The 16,450-nt window shown below is 44.1% G+C and overlaps 1 protein-coding gene across 1 annotated transcript in view; it reads left to right on the top strand.

The window, feature by feature from the left end:
• The window catches only part of ALX4 (ALX homeobox 4), a 65,469-nt gene extending 52,587 nt beyond the window's left edge, over positions 1 to 12,882 (top strand). The window contains exons 3-4 of the mRNA XM_040410507.1: positions 3,332 to 3,460; positions 10,351 to 12,882. Of these exons, the coding sequence (XP_040266441.1) occupies positions 3,332 to 3,460; positions 10,351 to 10,674 (453 nt within the window). The 3' untranslated portion in view covers positions 10,675 to 12,882. The remainder of the gene's footprint in view (positions 1 to 3,331; positions 3,461 to 10,350) is intronic.
• The last annotated feature ends 3,568 nt before the right edge of the window (positions 12,883 to 16,450 follow it).

Below are 16,450 nucleotides of genomic sequence, written 5' to 3'. Positions count from 1 at the left end.
GGCTCTGAACTCCGAGCGTTCTCAGTGCGTAGAATGTTCCATGTTACAGTGGATTTGTCATCAGACAGCAGTGATGGCGGTCGTATAGGTTGTCACTCGTGTCCCAGCAATGTTAAAAAAATGTTTAGTTTTTTTTTTATTCCAGTGAGATAAGCAGAGGCCGGACACCCGCAGCGTGTAGCAGAGCTGTGTTATCGCTCTACCATATGTGAGATACATTTATCACCGGCCTCAGAACATTGTAACATCCATCACCCAAAAAATGCTGACTGCACGTTAGATGGCCAGTACATGCACCCCCTCCCCCTCTACATAAGGGGTGGACGGACATCAAACGGGAAACAAGAAAAAGTCTTCGCTGGGGGGGGGGGTCAAACTTTACTTTGTATGTTCTGCCGTAATGCGAAATCTTAGCTCCGCCCACCGGTATCTGCGCCATTCTGGAGGAAACATCACATGAATATAGCTTAATGCAACTTTTTTTTTTAGATCTCTGCTTGCTGCCACTGAATGGAAACAATCCATGCAGAGATCGCAAGAACTAATGCTTCTTACAGCCAAGGGACTGTTCAATTTGTATCCAGTTTAGGCTACCTTCACACTGGCGTTTCTGGGTCCGCTTGTGAGATCCGTTTCAGGGATCTCACAAGCGGCCCAAAACGGATCAGTTCAGCCCCAATGCATTCTGAATGGATAAGGATCCGCTCAGAATGCATCAATTTGGCTGCGTTTGGCCTCCTTTACGTTTTTTAGACGATCACTAAAACGCAGCTTGCAGCGTTTTGGTGACCGTCTGACTATGCGGAGTCAAACGGATCCGTCCTGACTTACAATGTAAGTCAATGGAGACGGATCCGTTTTTCACTGACACAATATGGTGCAATTGAAAACGGATCCGTCCCCCATTGACTTTCAATGTAAGTCTAGACGGATCCGTTCTGAACGGATACAAGCGTTTGCATTATTCGTGCGGATCCGTCTGTGCAGATACAAGACGGATCTGCACAAAACGCGAGTGTGAAGGTAGCTTTAGACAATCCTCTCCGAGGTAGCCTTAGACTGATACACTTTCACCTGCACTGATACATTGTAGCGAACTATTAGGACAGGAGAGAAGTCAGTGCTGCTGATGGATTATTCACACTGATACATTGTAACAGATCAAATGCAGTCAGCAGCGCTGTGAATGGGATCACTCTTGTTTATAGTCACCCAGACTTCACTTCTCACAGCTGAGGATTTGCATCCAGACACAGGATGAATACATTTTACCCGCACTGATACATTGTAACACCCAGGAGAGGAGGGAGGATTGTCTAGACTGGATACGACTGTAACAAACCCTCAGCTTGGAGAAGTTTTAGGTCTGTATCGGTTTTCAAGTTTGCAGACTTCTTGAAGATGTTGTGGACATGAAATATGAAGTTTATTAGAGACTTTATGGAGCCTTACACTGCGTGCAGAATTATTAGGCAAATGAGTATTTTGACCACATCATCCTCTTTATGCATGTTGTCTTACTCCAAGCTGTATAGGCTCGAAAGCCTACTACCAATTAAGCATATTAGGTGATGTGCATCTCTGTAATGAGAAGGGGTGTGGTCTAATGACATCAACACCCTATATTAGGTGTGCATAATTATTAGGCAACTTCCTTTCCTTTAGCAAAATGGGTCAAAAGAAGGACTTGACAGGCTCAGAAAAGTCAAAAATAGTGAGATATCTTGCAGAGGGATGCAGCACTCTTAAAATTGCAAAGCTTCTGAAGCGTGATCATCGAACAATCAAGCGTTTCATTCAAAATAGTCAACAGGGTTGCAAGAAGCGTGTGGAAAAACCAAGGCGCAAAATAACTGCCCATGAACTGAGAAAAGTCAAGCGTGCAGCTGCCAAGATGCCACTTGCCACCAGTTTGGCCATATTTCAGTGCTGCAACATCACTGGAGTGCCCAAAAGCACAAGGTGTGCAATACTCAGAGACATGGCCAAGGTAAGAAAGGCTGAAAGACGACCACCACTGAACAAGACACACAAGCTGAAACGTCAAGACTGGGCCAAGAAATATCTCAAGACTGATTTTTCTAAGGTTTTATGGACTGATGAAATGAGAGTGAGTCTTGATGGGCCAGATGGATGGGCCCGTGGCTGGATTGGTAAAGGGCAGAGAGCTCCAGTCCGACTCAGACGCCAGCAAGGTGGAGGTGGAGTACTGGTTTGGGCTGGTATCATCAAAGATGAGCTTGTGGGGCCTTTTCGGGTTGAGGATGGAGTCAAGCTCAACTCCCAGTCCTACTGCCAGTTTCTGGAAGACACCTTCTTCAAGCAGTGGTACAGGAAGAAGTCTGCATCCTTCAAGAAAAACATGATTTTCATGCAGGACAATGCTCCATCACACGCGTCCAAGTACTCCACAGCGTGGCTGGCAAGAAAGGGTATAAAAGAAGAAAATCTAATGACATGGCCTCCTTGTTCACCTGATCTGAACCCCATTGAGAACCTGTGGTCCATCATCAAATGTGAGATTTACAAGGAGGGAAAACAGTACACCTCTCTGAACAGTGTCTGGGAGGCTGTGGTTGCTGCTGCACGCAATGTTGATGGTGAACAGATCAAAACACTGACAGAATCCATGGATGGCAGGCTTTTGAGTGTCCTTGCAAAGAAAGGTGGCTATATTGGTCACTGATTTGTTTTTGTTTTGTTTTTGAATGTCAGAAATGTATATTTGTGAATGTTGAGATGTTATATTGGTTTCACTGGTAAAAATAAATAATTGAAATGGGTATATATTTGTTTTTTGTTAAGTTTCCTAATAATTATGTACAGTAATAGTCACCTGCACACACAGATATCCCCCTAAAATAGCTAAAACTAAAAACAAACTAAAAACTACTTCCAAAAATATTCAGCTTTGATATTAATGAGTTTTTTGGGTTCATTGAGAACATGGTTGTTGTTCAATAATAAAATTAATCCTCAAAAATACAACTTGCCTAATAATTCTGCACTCCCTGTGTATATATATATGACTGGACCCTTGAATAGTAAAGCACCAACATATAGTGCAGCGCTGCACATAGATTGCAAACCCTCCCGTCAGCCCCAGAAGCTCACACTCTAATCTTATACACTGGAGCTATAGGACGCCTGTAGGTTTAGGCTGGAGGAGACCCACACAAGCCAAGGAGCGCTCCTTAACCACTGAGCCACCATGCTTTATTCAGCAGCCACGGTAACCCAATGTGACACAGAAGATTCTGGACCATGAAGCGGTTCTGATTCTAACAGTAGATTATTATGTGCAGCTCACTGACCTTTTCTCATCTTCTAGGTTTGGTTCCAGAACCGGAGGGCGAAGTGGAGGAAAAGAGAGCGGTTCGGACAAATGCAGCAAGTGCGAACTCACTTCTCCTCAGCCTATGAGCTGCCACTACTGACAAGAGCCGAAAACTATGCCCAGGTAAGCAACATGAAAAACTTGCCCACTGAGCCAGGTGTCACAAGAACACCACCAGTAGGGCAGAATCCAACCCACATCCAGATAACAAGCATGCACACAATGCCCAGAAATTACTTATCCACTAAGCCGGATCTATACATGGGATATTGCCCACTGAGCCACACAGAGACATGTTAAGACTATGCACATGCACACAATCAACGCTTACTCAATGAGCCAGGCACATGGCAAAAATTCAACACCTCATGCAAAATGCTCACTAAGCCAAGTAAACATAAGGCATGAAAGGTAAATGTGCCCAAAGAGCCATTTACACAGACAGCAGGAAGGTAACACCTGAAATGAACATATATACATACATACAACATAAAACCAACGTCTGACCACTGAACCAGGCATGGGGCATGGAAAGAAGTCCACATGCAGAACCTGCCCAGTGAGCCACTGCAAATACAGTATGCAGGGAATGCAGGACTGTATACCAACATATACTGTATGCATTAGTTACTCACTGAGCCACCAAGCATGAAATGATCGCCTGCCGACTGAGCCAGTCACACAGACAGCACAAGGTTTATAACTCTAGGGATCCTCTTCTCACTAGGCCTCTTGCACAGCTTAAAGCCGGCACACTTACCCACTGAGCCAAGTACAGCATGAAGTTTGTGTTGTTTATTGGCAGATGTATACACCAATCAGCTATAAGATTAAAACCACCTAGAGGTGAAGTGAACATGGCGCCCGAGGGTGGATGTAATCAATAGCGAGTGATCGGTCGGTCCTCGAAGCTGGCGAACTATAAGCAGGAAACATGAGCAGGCGTGAAGATCTTAGCGATGGCACCAGGGCTCAATTGTGATGTCTGATGACTGGGAGAGAACATATCCAAAACGTCCGGCCTGGTGGGGTGTCCACGGTATAGAACCTACCAGAAGTGCTCCAAGGAAGCAGAAACTGGTGAACCAAGGACAGGGCCACGGATGTGTATGGGGACTGAAGGCTAGCCCATCTGGTCCAAACCCACAGAAGGAGAGCAGATTGCTGACAACCTTCCTGCTGGTGATAATAGAAAGTTGTCAGGACACACAGGACATTGCAGCGGGCTGTGTATGGAGCAGTGTGTACTGTACCTGCAGACTGGTCAGAGTGCCCATGCTGACCCATGTCCACCTCTGAAACTGCATACAGTGGACACATGAAAGTCAGAATTGGACCATATAGCAGTGGAAGAAGGCGGTCTGGTCTGAGGGATCAGGTTACATCATGTGGACGGCCGGGTGCATCACTTACCTGGGGAAGAGATTGCACCAGGTGCATTATGGGTAGAAGACAAGTCGGTGGAGGCAGTGTCCTTGCATCATGTGGATGACACAGGTACCACTGTACAGACAAGTACCTACCCCTTCATGGCACTGGTGCCCCCTAATGGCAGTGCCCTCTTTCAGTAGAATAATGCCCAGACCACACTGCAAAAACTGCCCAGGAATAAGGAACATGCCAAGGAGGTCTAGATGGTGACTTGTCTCCAACTCCCACCCCCTGCTCTGAAGAGGGGAGGGTGTCAGGACTCTCGTTCGGCTCTGACTCCATATATAGGGTCAGTGCTTGGGGACACCCAGTGTATTTAAATCTAATTTAACCTCTATTTCTGAAAAGTTTCTGGCAGGATTTGAATTCACAACCTTCTACATTGCAGCCAAGAATCTTAACCACTACACCAGGCATCCTCAAACTGCGGCCCTCCAGCTGTTGTAAAACTACAACTCCCACAATGCCCTGCTGTAGGCTGATACCTGTAGGCTATTCGGGCATGCTGGGAGTTGTAGTTTTGCAACAGCTGGAGGGCTGCAGTTTGAGAATGCCTGCACTACACTATAAAGCTGCATGGCCAGTTACTTAAAAAATAAATAAATAAATAAATTTAAAAAAATAGGAAACTTCTGCTGTATAGGAATACTCCTAGTACTAGTAGTAAGTATTCCTATACAGCAGAAGTCTCATATTAAAAAAAAAAATTTGCAACTGGCCATGCAGCTCTAAAGTGTAGTGGTTAACATTCTGGGCTGTAATGTAGAAGGTTGTGAGTTTAAATCCCATCAGAAACTTTTCAAAAATATAGGCTAAATATAATTTAAACATATATATACGTTTTTAGCTATAATATATTTATATATATTATTATATATTTAGAATATATAATATATTATAATATATGTAAATATATTATGGCTAAAACATCAGTAGTAGTTTCCCACATATTATGCATTCATATATATCAGAAGTATGATTTTATCTCTATATATATATATATATATATATATATATATATATAATTTTTTTTTTGTAATTACACATTTTTTACAATTACTAAAAAAATTATAAAATATATACATTAATTTAGCCTCTCTTTCTGAAAAGTTTCTGAAAGGATTCAAACTCACAACCTTCTACATTACAGCCCCGAATGTTAACCACATGGCCAGCTACTTAAAAAAAAAAAATAATAAAAAAAGTATATGAGACTTCTGCTGTATAGGAATACTTACTACTAGTTTACTACTTTTTTTTTTTTTTAAAGTGACTGACCATGTGGCTCTATGGTGTAGTGGTTAACATTCAGGGGTGTAATGTAAAAGGTTGTGAGTTCGAATCCCGCCATAAACTTTTTTAGAAATAGAGGCTAAATTAGATTTCAATACACTGACTCGAGCACACGCGATATTCTGCTGAGCATGCTCGCCCAACACTAATCGTCACCTATGAGATCCATGGAGGCCGCACCGAGCAATTCACAGGAGTCAACACAGGACACCTGAGAGGTCTTGTGGAGTCCAGGCCTCAATGGTCTGTGCTGTTTTGATGACATCAGGGAGACCTACACAATATCTTGTTTTAAATGTTGGCTGATCGGTGTATAAAATCCTTTAAACAGATGTAGCAGAGCTAAGTTTGTCATTTCACACAGCTCTTTAATATGACAATATGCTGTGATTATACATAGGACTGCAGGTATTATCTGTGATATAACTGGCTTTGCTTGGGCCTGCAGCCTTCTGCATTGGAGCAATGTGCCTTCAGCAGACCCTTGCACCATGCAGCAGGCAGACAGAGGGTCTGCAGAGACTGATGAGCTGGGATGGCAGCCCCCCTGACACTTCTGACTCCCCAGTCATTTTGCATTTCATCACTGAGCAGAGAAGATGAGGGAGAGGGAGGAATGAGCTGCACCAGGCAGAGGTCAAACGTTTGATGAGCAGGAGAACTGCAGGGAGACTGCTGGAATCTGGGCTCTCCCGGCCACATCTGGAGGCTTTTCTTCTGCATTCCTTCCCAGATTACTCCTCTGCCCTTACTCCTTGGGGATGATATGGGGGGGTCTGAAATATGAACCATTGCTTCGGTGGACATAGGGGGCATCCGTGCTAAGAGGACCTGGTGCCTGCCAATGTCATTATAACAATAACCCCCATCATCATCATAGCAATAACCTTAATGCTTTGAGGGTGGGAGTATCAGCCCTGGGGGTACTGAGTATCAGTAAATCAGAGCATTACTACTCAGAGGCATAATGGTGATGATATGTTACATGTATCAGTGATGGGACGATGATATGTTACATGTATCAGTGATGGGACGATGATATGTTACATGTGTCAGTGATGGGACGATGATATGTTACATGTATCAGTGATGTGATGATGATATGTTACATGTATCAGTGATGTGATGATGATATGTTACATGTATCAGTGATGTGATGATGATATGTTACATGTATCAGTGATGTGATGATGATATGTTACATGTATCAGTGATGTGAAGATGATATGTTACATGTATCAGTAATGTGAAGATGATATGTTACATGTATCAGTGATGTGAAGATGATATGTTACATGTATCAGTGATGGGACGATGATATATTACGTGGTACCAGTGATGTGATGATGATATGTTACATGTGTCAGTGATGGGACGATGATATGTTACATGTATCAGTGATAAACACCAATCATATATTGTGGGCTAAACCGTTGCTCCGGCACATGCCCTAATATAAACACCAAAAATAGCTGCCAGAGTCTCAAAATCATATACGCAAAATTCTTTATTTATTAATATTAAAATATACATAAAACACAATAGTTAATGGTGGTGAAGAAAATCAAGGATAAGATGCCCTGACAGGTCACGTGGATCAATTATAAGGGTAATCACATATTACAGGCTACACATATTGAAAACATAGCGTATATACATATATACTGGATATAAAGTGCTTAGTGCAAACAGATAATAACCCCAATGGCTATATCATCCCAGCAGCCGTATCAGTAACAAGAGTAACAGCATATAAACGTATCATACCAGACACGTGTCCTGTGCCCCGACGCAGGTTTCGCTCAAAGCTTCTTCAGAGTGTGAATGTATCAGTGACGTGACAATGAAATGTTACATGTATCAGTAATCTGATGATGATATGTTACATGTATCAGTGATGTGATGATGATATGTTACATGTATCAGTGATGGGACGATGATATGTTACATGTATCAGTGATGTGATGATGATATGTTACATGTATCAGTGATGGGACGATGATATGTTACATGTATCAGTGATGTGATGATTAGAGATGAGCGAAGTTTACAAAAATTCGATTCAGCTGCTTCACCGAATTTCACAAAAAAAAATTAGCTTCATGACGAATTACTTAATTACAAAGTGCATTTCTTTTCAAGTAGCGGGCGCAATGACGGGGAACGGCAGCACATTATAGCAGTGCATTATAGCAGCACATTATAGCAGTGCATTATAGCAGCGCATTATAGCAGCGCATTATAGAAGTACATTATAGCAGCACATTATAGCAGCACATTATAGCAGCACATTATAGCAGCGCATTATAGCAGCGCATTATAGAAGTGCATTATAGCAGCACATTATAGCAGCACATTATAGCAGCGCATTATAGCAGTGCATTATAGCAGTGCATTATAGCAGCACATTATAGCAGCGCATTATAGAAGTACATTATAGCAGTACATTATAGCAGCACATTATAGCAGCACATTATAGCAGCGCATTATAGCATTATATACTACCATATCTCAGATTGACACTACAGTCTCCTTCATGTGAGTTTGTCACACAGGCATTAACCGTTAAGTGCAGGCGCGGTGCAGCAGGGGTGCCTTCAGGTCATATGGGGCTTTATTTTAATTGAGCGGTTTTTGGAGGGAAGCGGGGTTTCCAGTTACAATTCTTAATGCATTCTACCATCAAAAAGAGCCGAAATAAAAGTCTATTGGCTTTTAGATATTTTGTGGCAGCTCTGAAAGCGCAGATAAAGACGAATTTGGATTCAATCAAATACAGTAGACGCTGCACCATGAACTCTGAATTATAGTCGCTCATAAATTTACATTGGACGTTTCCTCCACTCACTCTGGAGGTTTGTAGGATTTGGGGGGATTCACGATGCAGTGAAAACTGATTTACCTTTAGGGACAATGTGGGTAGTAGAATTATTAAAGGGTTGTCTCATCCCACGGATTGTTTAGGCTACTTTCACACTTGCGTTGTTAATTACGGTTTTGAGATCTAAATACAAGAATTAAACGGATTTTGCACGTAAAAATGTATCCATTCCGTTACGATGCAGTTGTGTGAAATCAAAACAGAAAAAAACGGATTAGTCACTAAATACATTGAAAGTCAATGGGTGACGGATCCGTTTTTTTTTTAGGCTCGTAAGAAAACGGATCCGTCACCATTGGCTTACATTGTTTTCAGTGTCGGATCCATTTTTTTTCCCGCTGTTTCTATGACCGGACATAAAACCACAGCTTGCAGCGGTTTTGTGTCCGGTCAGAAAAATGCTGGAACGCAAGACATCCTGAAAGGGTCGCTTTTCATTCAAAATGCATGAGGACAAAACGGAAAAACATTTTTTTCTGGTATTGAGATCCTCTGCCGGATCTCAATACGGTAAAAACAACAACGCAAGCGTGAGAGTAGCCTTTGACTGTGAAAAGTAAGATTAGGTTGCTGTGGGCTAGGTTGTTACAATGTATCAGTGCAAGGAAAATGTATCAGTCTGGAGTCCAGGAAAGATTGTCTAGACCAGATGTAATTGTAGCAAACCCTCAGCTGTGAGAAGTATTAGACTAGCACAGGAGGCTTTCGGGCCCTGCAGGTGAATAAGCACGTTCTCCTTCACTGACAGCAAGCAGAGAAATTGAAAATTCTGAGTAACTGATACGCAAATGATAAAGTCTATTAGAAAGTTGCAGAGCTTCTCACTGTGCAACGACTGAAGCCTCATTCACGCGTCCGTGTCCGTGCTCAAATCCGTGACAGAGTGGTCAGTGATGCATCCGTGAAGGATCCGCGTGTCCGTTTTTTGCTGTTCGTGTGGCATCCATGCTTCACTGACCCTGCACAGCTGAAAAATAATTTTCAAAGCATCTCTTCCTAATGATCCGTGAAACACGAATGCAACTCAGATGGCATCCGTGTTGCGTCCATGGTTTTCACGGACCCATAGACTATAATAGACGTGATGGACAAAATAGAGTGTGCATCCGTGCTAAAAACGCTGACGTGTGAATATACACGTTAAAATGAATGGGGATGTGTGCGGTCCGTGGAGAACGCGTGTGAATGAGGTTTAAAGGGGGTTGTCCGGTTAAACCCTTTAACAAAAAAAAAAACACCTTTAGTAATCCTTTAAGAATTTCTGCTGTGTCATTGCAGCAGCTCCAGGCGGTAACCCAGCTTTCCCGCTCCGCCCTCTGTGGGGTCCCATTGGTATCGCTGTGATAGATCATGGCTTGTAGATTGCCGTGCTGCACTAACCACTGCTCCATCTGTTCTTCTCCTGCAGATCCAGAACCCGTCTTGGATTGGGAATAACAATGGTGGTTCTCCGGTACCGGCCTGCGTGGTGCCATGCGACACCATCTCCTCCTGCATGTCCCCCCACACCCATCCACACTCCGCCGGGGGAGTGTCAGAGTTCCTCAGCGTTCCGGGCCCCGGCTCTCACGTAGGTCAAGGGCACACGAGCGGGCTCTTCAGCAGCGCGGGCATGGGACCCGGAATAAATGGTTACGACTTGAACGTTGAACCCGACCGTAAGAGTTCCAGCATCGCAGCACTCAGGATGAAAGCCAAAGAACACAGCGCGGCAATGTCGTGGGCCACATGACAGCGCTACCAAAACATACTGACGCTCCAGCCGCCCTGTGGCGCAGACCCACGCTCTGTAACGGGGATGCCTGCAAATCACCTTCCCATGGACTAAAAGCTCACCATCTACGAGACGCCGACTTCCGAGGAAATGCCGGGAGCTCTACAATTCAGGGATATTTTACCTTCATGGGGGATTGACCCAGCAAAGCATGGCGGCTTCCGATACCTGTCAAGACTGCGCCTGTCCCCTTCTATGGTGGAGCCTTCTGCCAGGGTGTGTGTGTGTGTGTGAGAGGGAGGGGTGCTTGGACTCTGCCTGGGCCGCTATGATGTTCAGGCAGAGCTGCCTGGTGCCTCAAGGTTTTATAATGTCCTGAGGAACCTAATGGAAAAGGTTTAGCTGCCAATTTACACAGAAGCTTATGGTGATTTCGGGTTAGAACAATTGGATATCAGATTGCTTTGCTGAGTTTATTTTTACTTTTAACTCCGTTTTTTTCTTTGTATTTCTTAGCCATGAGTGGGTGAGGTGTGTACATGGGGGGCAGGGCTCTCCCAGCCAAATGCAAAAGAGGACCCCCTTACTGGTGCAAATCACAAAGGAGGGCCCAGCGCTCTTCTATATCCTATGTAGGGCGGCCATTGTCCATGGTGATGGGGTCATCCTGAAGAGTTTGGGGCCACTATAACTACAGGATGCATAGCAGCTGCTACAGACATGGAAGAGGGCCAGAGTCAAGGGATTCGATTAGGCTTTGCTAAACTTTTTTATTTTTATTTTTTACCATGGAGGGGCCTAAAAAACAAAGAGGGGCTAAAAATTCCTCTTCATTCAAAGTCTTGGTCCAGCCCCTTAATGCATGGGTCCTATACTAGCTACAGGATGTGTCCCTTTGCTACCTGTCGCAACTAGCGCATATGGTGCACCATGGAGCGACTGGCAGCCCTCCGCCCTTGTTCTTTTATGACCCTTGTGCCAGTTTCCCTCTAGAAACCTTGGGGCCCTGAATAAAAGGTACACTGTCCATGAGAAGTGTAAAGGAAAGCCACCCCACCATATACTGGGGCCTCCTAATGTATGGGCGCCATAGTAGCTTCATCTTTGCTAACATTGGCTACAACTACCACACCCTGTATTATTCCATGGTAAACTATGGAGGGTCCAGCGCTCCTCTCCACATCTCTCCTCTACAGTGTCCAACGGGCATGGGGCCCCTTTATCCTGGAGCCCAGCAACATGAGCTGCCTCTATACTACCTATGCTGTTGGTGGTAGTGAACCATAGAAGATTCCCAAGTTAAAGCGGTTGTCTCTCTTCCGCAAATGTCATTTTTCATGTAGAGAATGTTAATACGAGGCACTTACTAATGTATTGTGATTCTCCATATTGCCTCCTTTGCTGGCCGGATTCATTTTTCCATCACATTACACACGGCTCGTTTCCATGGTTCCGACCGCTCTGCAATACAGCAGTGGTGGTTGTGCTTGCACACGATAGGAAGAAGCACCAGGTGGCTGGGCCCTGTTGGAGAGGGCATAGGCTCGCATGCGCAGCAGCTCTCGTCCCGCCTTCTCGTATCTGCGCTGCAGCAGTTGCCACAACCTCTGGAAACGTGGAGAAGTGTATAATGTGATGGACAAATGAAGCAAGCCAGGAAAGGAGGCAATATGGACAATCACAATACATTAGTAAGTGCCTGGTATTCACTTTCTCTATATGATAAATGCAGTTTGTTGAAGTCAGACGACCCCTGGAGCCAGGAGCCAGGCATAAGGTGCTTAAAGTTATAATAGTCACTTGAATTCCCATGAATGTCTGAAGCAGCACAGGCCGGAGGGTCACAGGAGGGTCCTGTCCCACCAGAAACGATCCAACATATTGTAATTATTGCACACACATGAGAATATTAAATTAATTTGTCATGGTTGCTTTGTTGCGTCGCTGAATCCTTTTCTCTGAGGGGCTCCCCGCTGCGCCTTTCAATAGATGTACTAATAGGGCTGCCAAATCGGCCATTTAGAACTGGAACATATGAATTACACATGCCGGGCGGATACAATGTAACCAGAGGGGTGTGCATCTCATATGTATCCAGTTCTTGTAACATTTGCCTATTTATTTGTAAATACTAATATAGCCATACTTTTTTTTTTTTTTTTACACATCCAGAAAATTTGAGTAAACTAGGCTCCTTTAAAAATAAATCAAATTTTATTGAACATGATTAATATACACTAATAACTATAACCACATATCAATGCATCATGATTAATGCCATAACTAAATGCTCCATTAGCTATCTCACATGAACTAAATAAAGTGCTCATCTGAATGACCGACCAAAAAGCTGCTGTGCGTGTGGCAAGCTTCCTCAACGCGCGTTTCGCGGTTCGGCTTCGTCAGGAGGAGTGAAGATAAACCGCGAAACGCGCGTTGAGGAAGCTTGCCACACGCACAGCAGCCCTTTGGTAGGTCATTCAGATAAGCCCTTTATTGCCATAATCTAATCATGTTCAATAAAATTTGATTTATTATTAAAGGAACCTAGTTTACTCATATTTTCTGGATGTGTAATGGATATATTGAGTGTTCCAGTTCGGTGCATATATTGAATATTTGGATCTATTTGGTGATGATCCCAAATTTTTTTTTTTGTGGTAATACAAATGATAATCTATAACAAAGAGGTCTCTAACCTGTTGCACGCCGGCAGTCATGGAACTGCAACTCTCAGCATGCCCTCAGGGCATGCTGGGAGCTTTAGTTCCACCACTGCCAACAAGCTACTGGTTACAGAGCAATATTGTTATACCTTACTGATTAGTAGTGTTGGTTGAGCACCAAAGTGCTCATGTGCTCTGGTAGAACACTTCCCGATGCTCGGGTGCTCTGTACAATGGAAATCAATGGGAGAACCCGAGCGTTAAACAAGGCACCCCCTGCTCTGAAGAGGGGAGGGTGTCAGGACTCTAGTTCAGCTTGGGGACACCCCAGTTTATTTAAATCTAATTTAGCTTCTATTTCTGAAAAGTGTCTGGTGGGATTCGAACTTACAACCTTCTACATTACAGCCCAGAATGTTAACCACTACACCAGAGCTGCATGGCCAGTTACTTTTAAAAAAAAATAAAAAAATAAAAATATATATATATATATATATAACTTCTGCTGTATAGGAATACTTACTACTAGTAAGTATGCCTATACAGCAGAAGTATATATATATATTTTTTTTGCAACCGGCCATGCAGCTCTATAGTGTAGTGGTTAACATTCTGGGCTGTAATGTAGAAGGTTGTGAGTTCAAATCCCGTCCAAACTTTTTCAGAAATAGAGGCTAAATTTAATTTAAACATATATATACACCGTATTTTTCGCTTTATAAGAAGCACTTTTTCCCCCCAAAAGTAGGGGGCAAGTGGCCATGCGTCTTATAAAGCGAATAGACATAATAGGTGTGGCGGCATGACGTGAACAGGGGTGTTGCTGCGCTCTCCACCCTACCCGCCCACCTCTCCTGCTTGCCGGCGGGTCTGTGCCGCTTGCTATGCCTGGACAGCTGTGCCCTGTGTCTGCTCCTAGCCCCAGGACATCTGCAGTTACGATCCTCCCAGGGCTCGCTCCAGCCTCCCCGAGCTGCCTACATACACCCAGACCACACTCTCCTCTGGCAGGCTTCCCCATCTCCATGGGAACCTCCCAGAGCTAAAGTGTAGTGTCAGATCGGAGGTTCGCGATCGCAGGGCTAGTTTTAGCAACTGACCATGCAGATCTATAGTGTAGTAGTCATCATTCTTGGCTGTAATGTAGAAGGTTGTGAGTTCAAATCCCGCCAGAAACTTTTCAGAACTAGAGGCTAAATTAGATTTAAATACACTGACTCGAGCACACGCGATATGCGTCCGAACACTGCAATGTGCCGAGCATGCTTGCCCAACACTACTGATTAAGATTTAGTTGCAAGCTTTTCAAGAACACAAAAATTTTAATGCAACAACCCAGTGATGCCCGATCAGCGGCTCCTGGCGCCCTCTTATCGCTCTGCTTTCTTTGATTAGATTCTGAAAATGTTATTCTTGTATTACATGAGTGGTTCATTGAACCTCTTACAGGTAATCTGTCACCCTTTACCGTTTCCACATTGGAAAGGTGCCCTTAAAAAAAGATAAAAACTGGAGTTGCGCAATTCTACTTATTAAATGGCTAACAGGGCTGCAAAGTCGTTTGTCACTTCCATGAGTCGTCTCAGCCAATCAGCAGACCTGAAGAGGGTCACATGACACTTCCTTGCAGCTGGGTCCTAAGCCATAGGACGTTGTACCTATATAATAACGTAATGCAAGACCCCCTTTGAGAGTTCCTTTTGGTTAGGGTTATATACCCTGTCTGTATGCTGGTAGTTGACCTTCAGATCCCCCTCTTCTTCCATAAGCCACAACATATGGATATACAATGACAAACCTGCCATAGAAGAAGGTCATGTCACTATTTTGGGGCAGAAGAGGTGAGGAGTAATGCCCCGACAAACCCAATTTACTAATGTGGTGCCACCTTTGACTTGATGATCCTGTCACTGGTGGCCAAGACAGTGCACTGGGTGAAGGGGACAATAGGATCAAAAATATCCCATATACTCCACAAAAAGTGCAGTGCATCAAGAGGCATCCGATTAGTGGACAGGACGTCTACTGTGCGTAGATAAAAACCTTCCCACCATCATATCTCAGCTTCAGCTCTGACACCACCATATATATAGGAGAGCCCATTGGCCCACCTCACCAACCCCAATCTGGTTCTTTAGGGGCAGCAGTTTAATTATGTCCCCTTAAGACTACTTTCACACTAGCGTTAATATTTTCCGGTATTGAGATCAGTCATAGGGTCTCAATGCCGGAAAAAAAACACTTCCCTTTTGTCCCCATTCATTGTCAATGGGGACAAAACTTAATTGAACAGAACGGAAAGCTCCAAAATGCATTCAGTTCCGTCCTCATACCGGAGCAAGACGGATCCGGCATGACCCACAATGCAAGTCAACAATAGAAAACGGATCCGTCCTCCATTGACTTTCAATGGAGTTCATGGCGGATCCGTAATACTACGTTGCATTGCAGATAATACAACTGGATCCGTTCAACAGATGCAGACGGTTGTATTATTAGTAACTGGATCCAGCAAAACCGCTGGTAGCCTAACACTATATGTGCCTACATGTCAGATGACCCCGCAGATTTAGCGCCGGAGGTTCCCCTATTTCCAGCGGATTAAGTGTTCACAGCGGCTTCGGCGTTAAAGGTTCTCTTGTGTTTCCAGCTATTTTGGAAATCCTCCAGACAAACCATTTCTGCTCTCCTTGTTTCAGTGCAAAAAGACAGAACTCGGCTTGTAAATTTCCTCCCCGCGCAGCGTGGTGACACTCGTCCTCTCCTGGGTCAGCTGAGGTTTTTGAGACATTCCTACTTACCCTCTCAAAAACGGAGCAGATCAGAAATAGATGGTTTACGCGGGATCCGGGGATTTATGGCGCTGGGCGCTTGCACAGACAAGCTTTTTAGTTTTTCCAGGAAAGATCTGCTTGTTTCATTGGAATAATACAAAGCCGCGCACTTTATCCAGTAAACAAGTCACACACGGCAAAAACAAGCAGCCTTTCTATAAGCAGCGGTCAGATCCCGGTCCTGTATGGAGCCAGGGTAGGGTTGGAGATAATTTTTTGGAGGGCCATTTAAAGGGAGCGTATCACTTTCCTCCTACAGTAAATGTTTATATAAGGGTCCATTCACATGTCCGT

This window comes from Bufo bufo, chromosome 10 (assembly GCF_905171765.1).
Source record: "Bufo bufo chromosome 10, aBufBuf1.1, whole genome shotgun sequence".
Lineage (NCBI taxonomy): Eukaryota > Metazoa > Chordata > Amphibia > Anura > Bufonidae > Bufo > Bufo bufo.
This window is presented reverse-complemented; position numbering and strand designations above follow the sequence as displayed.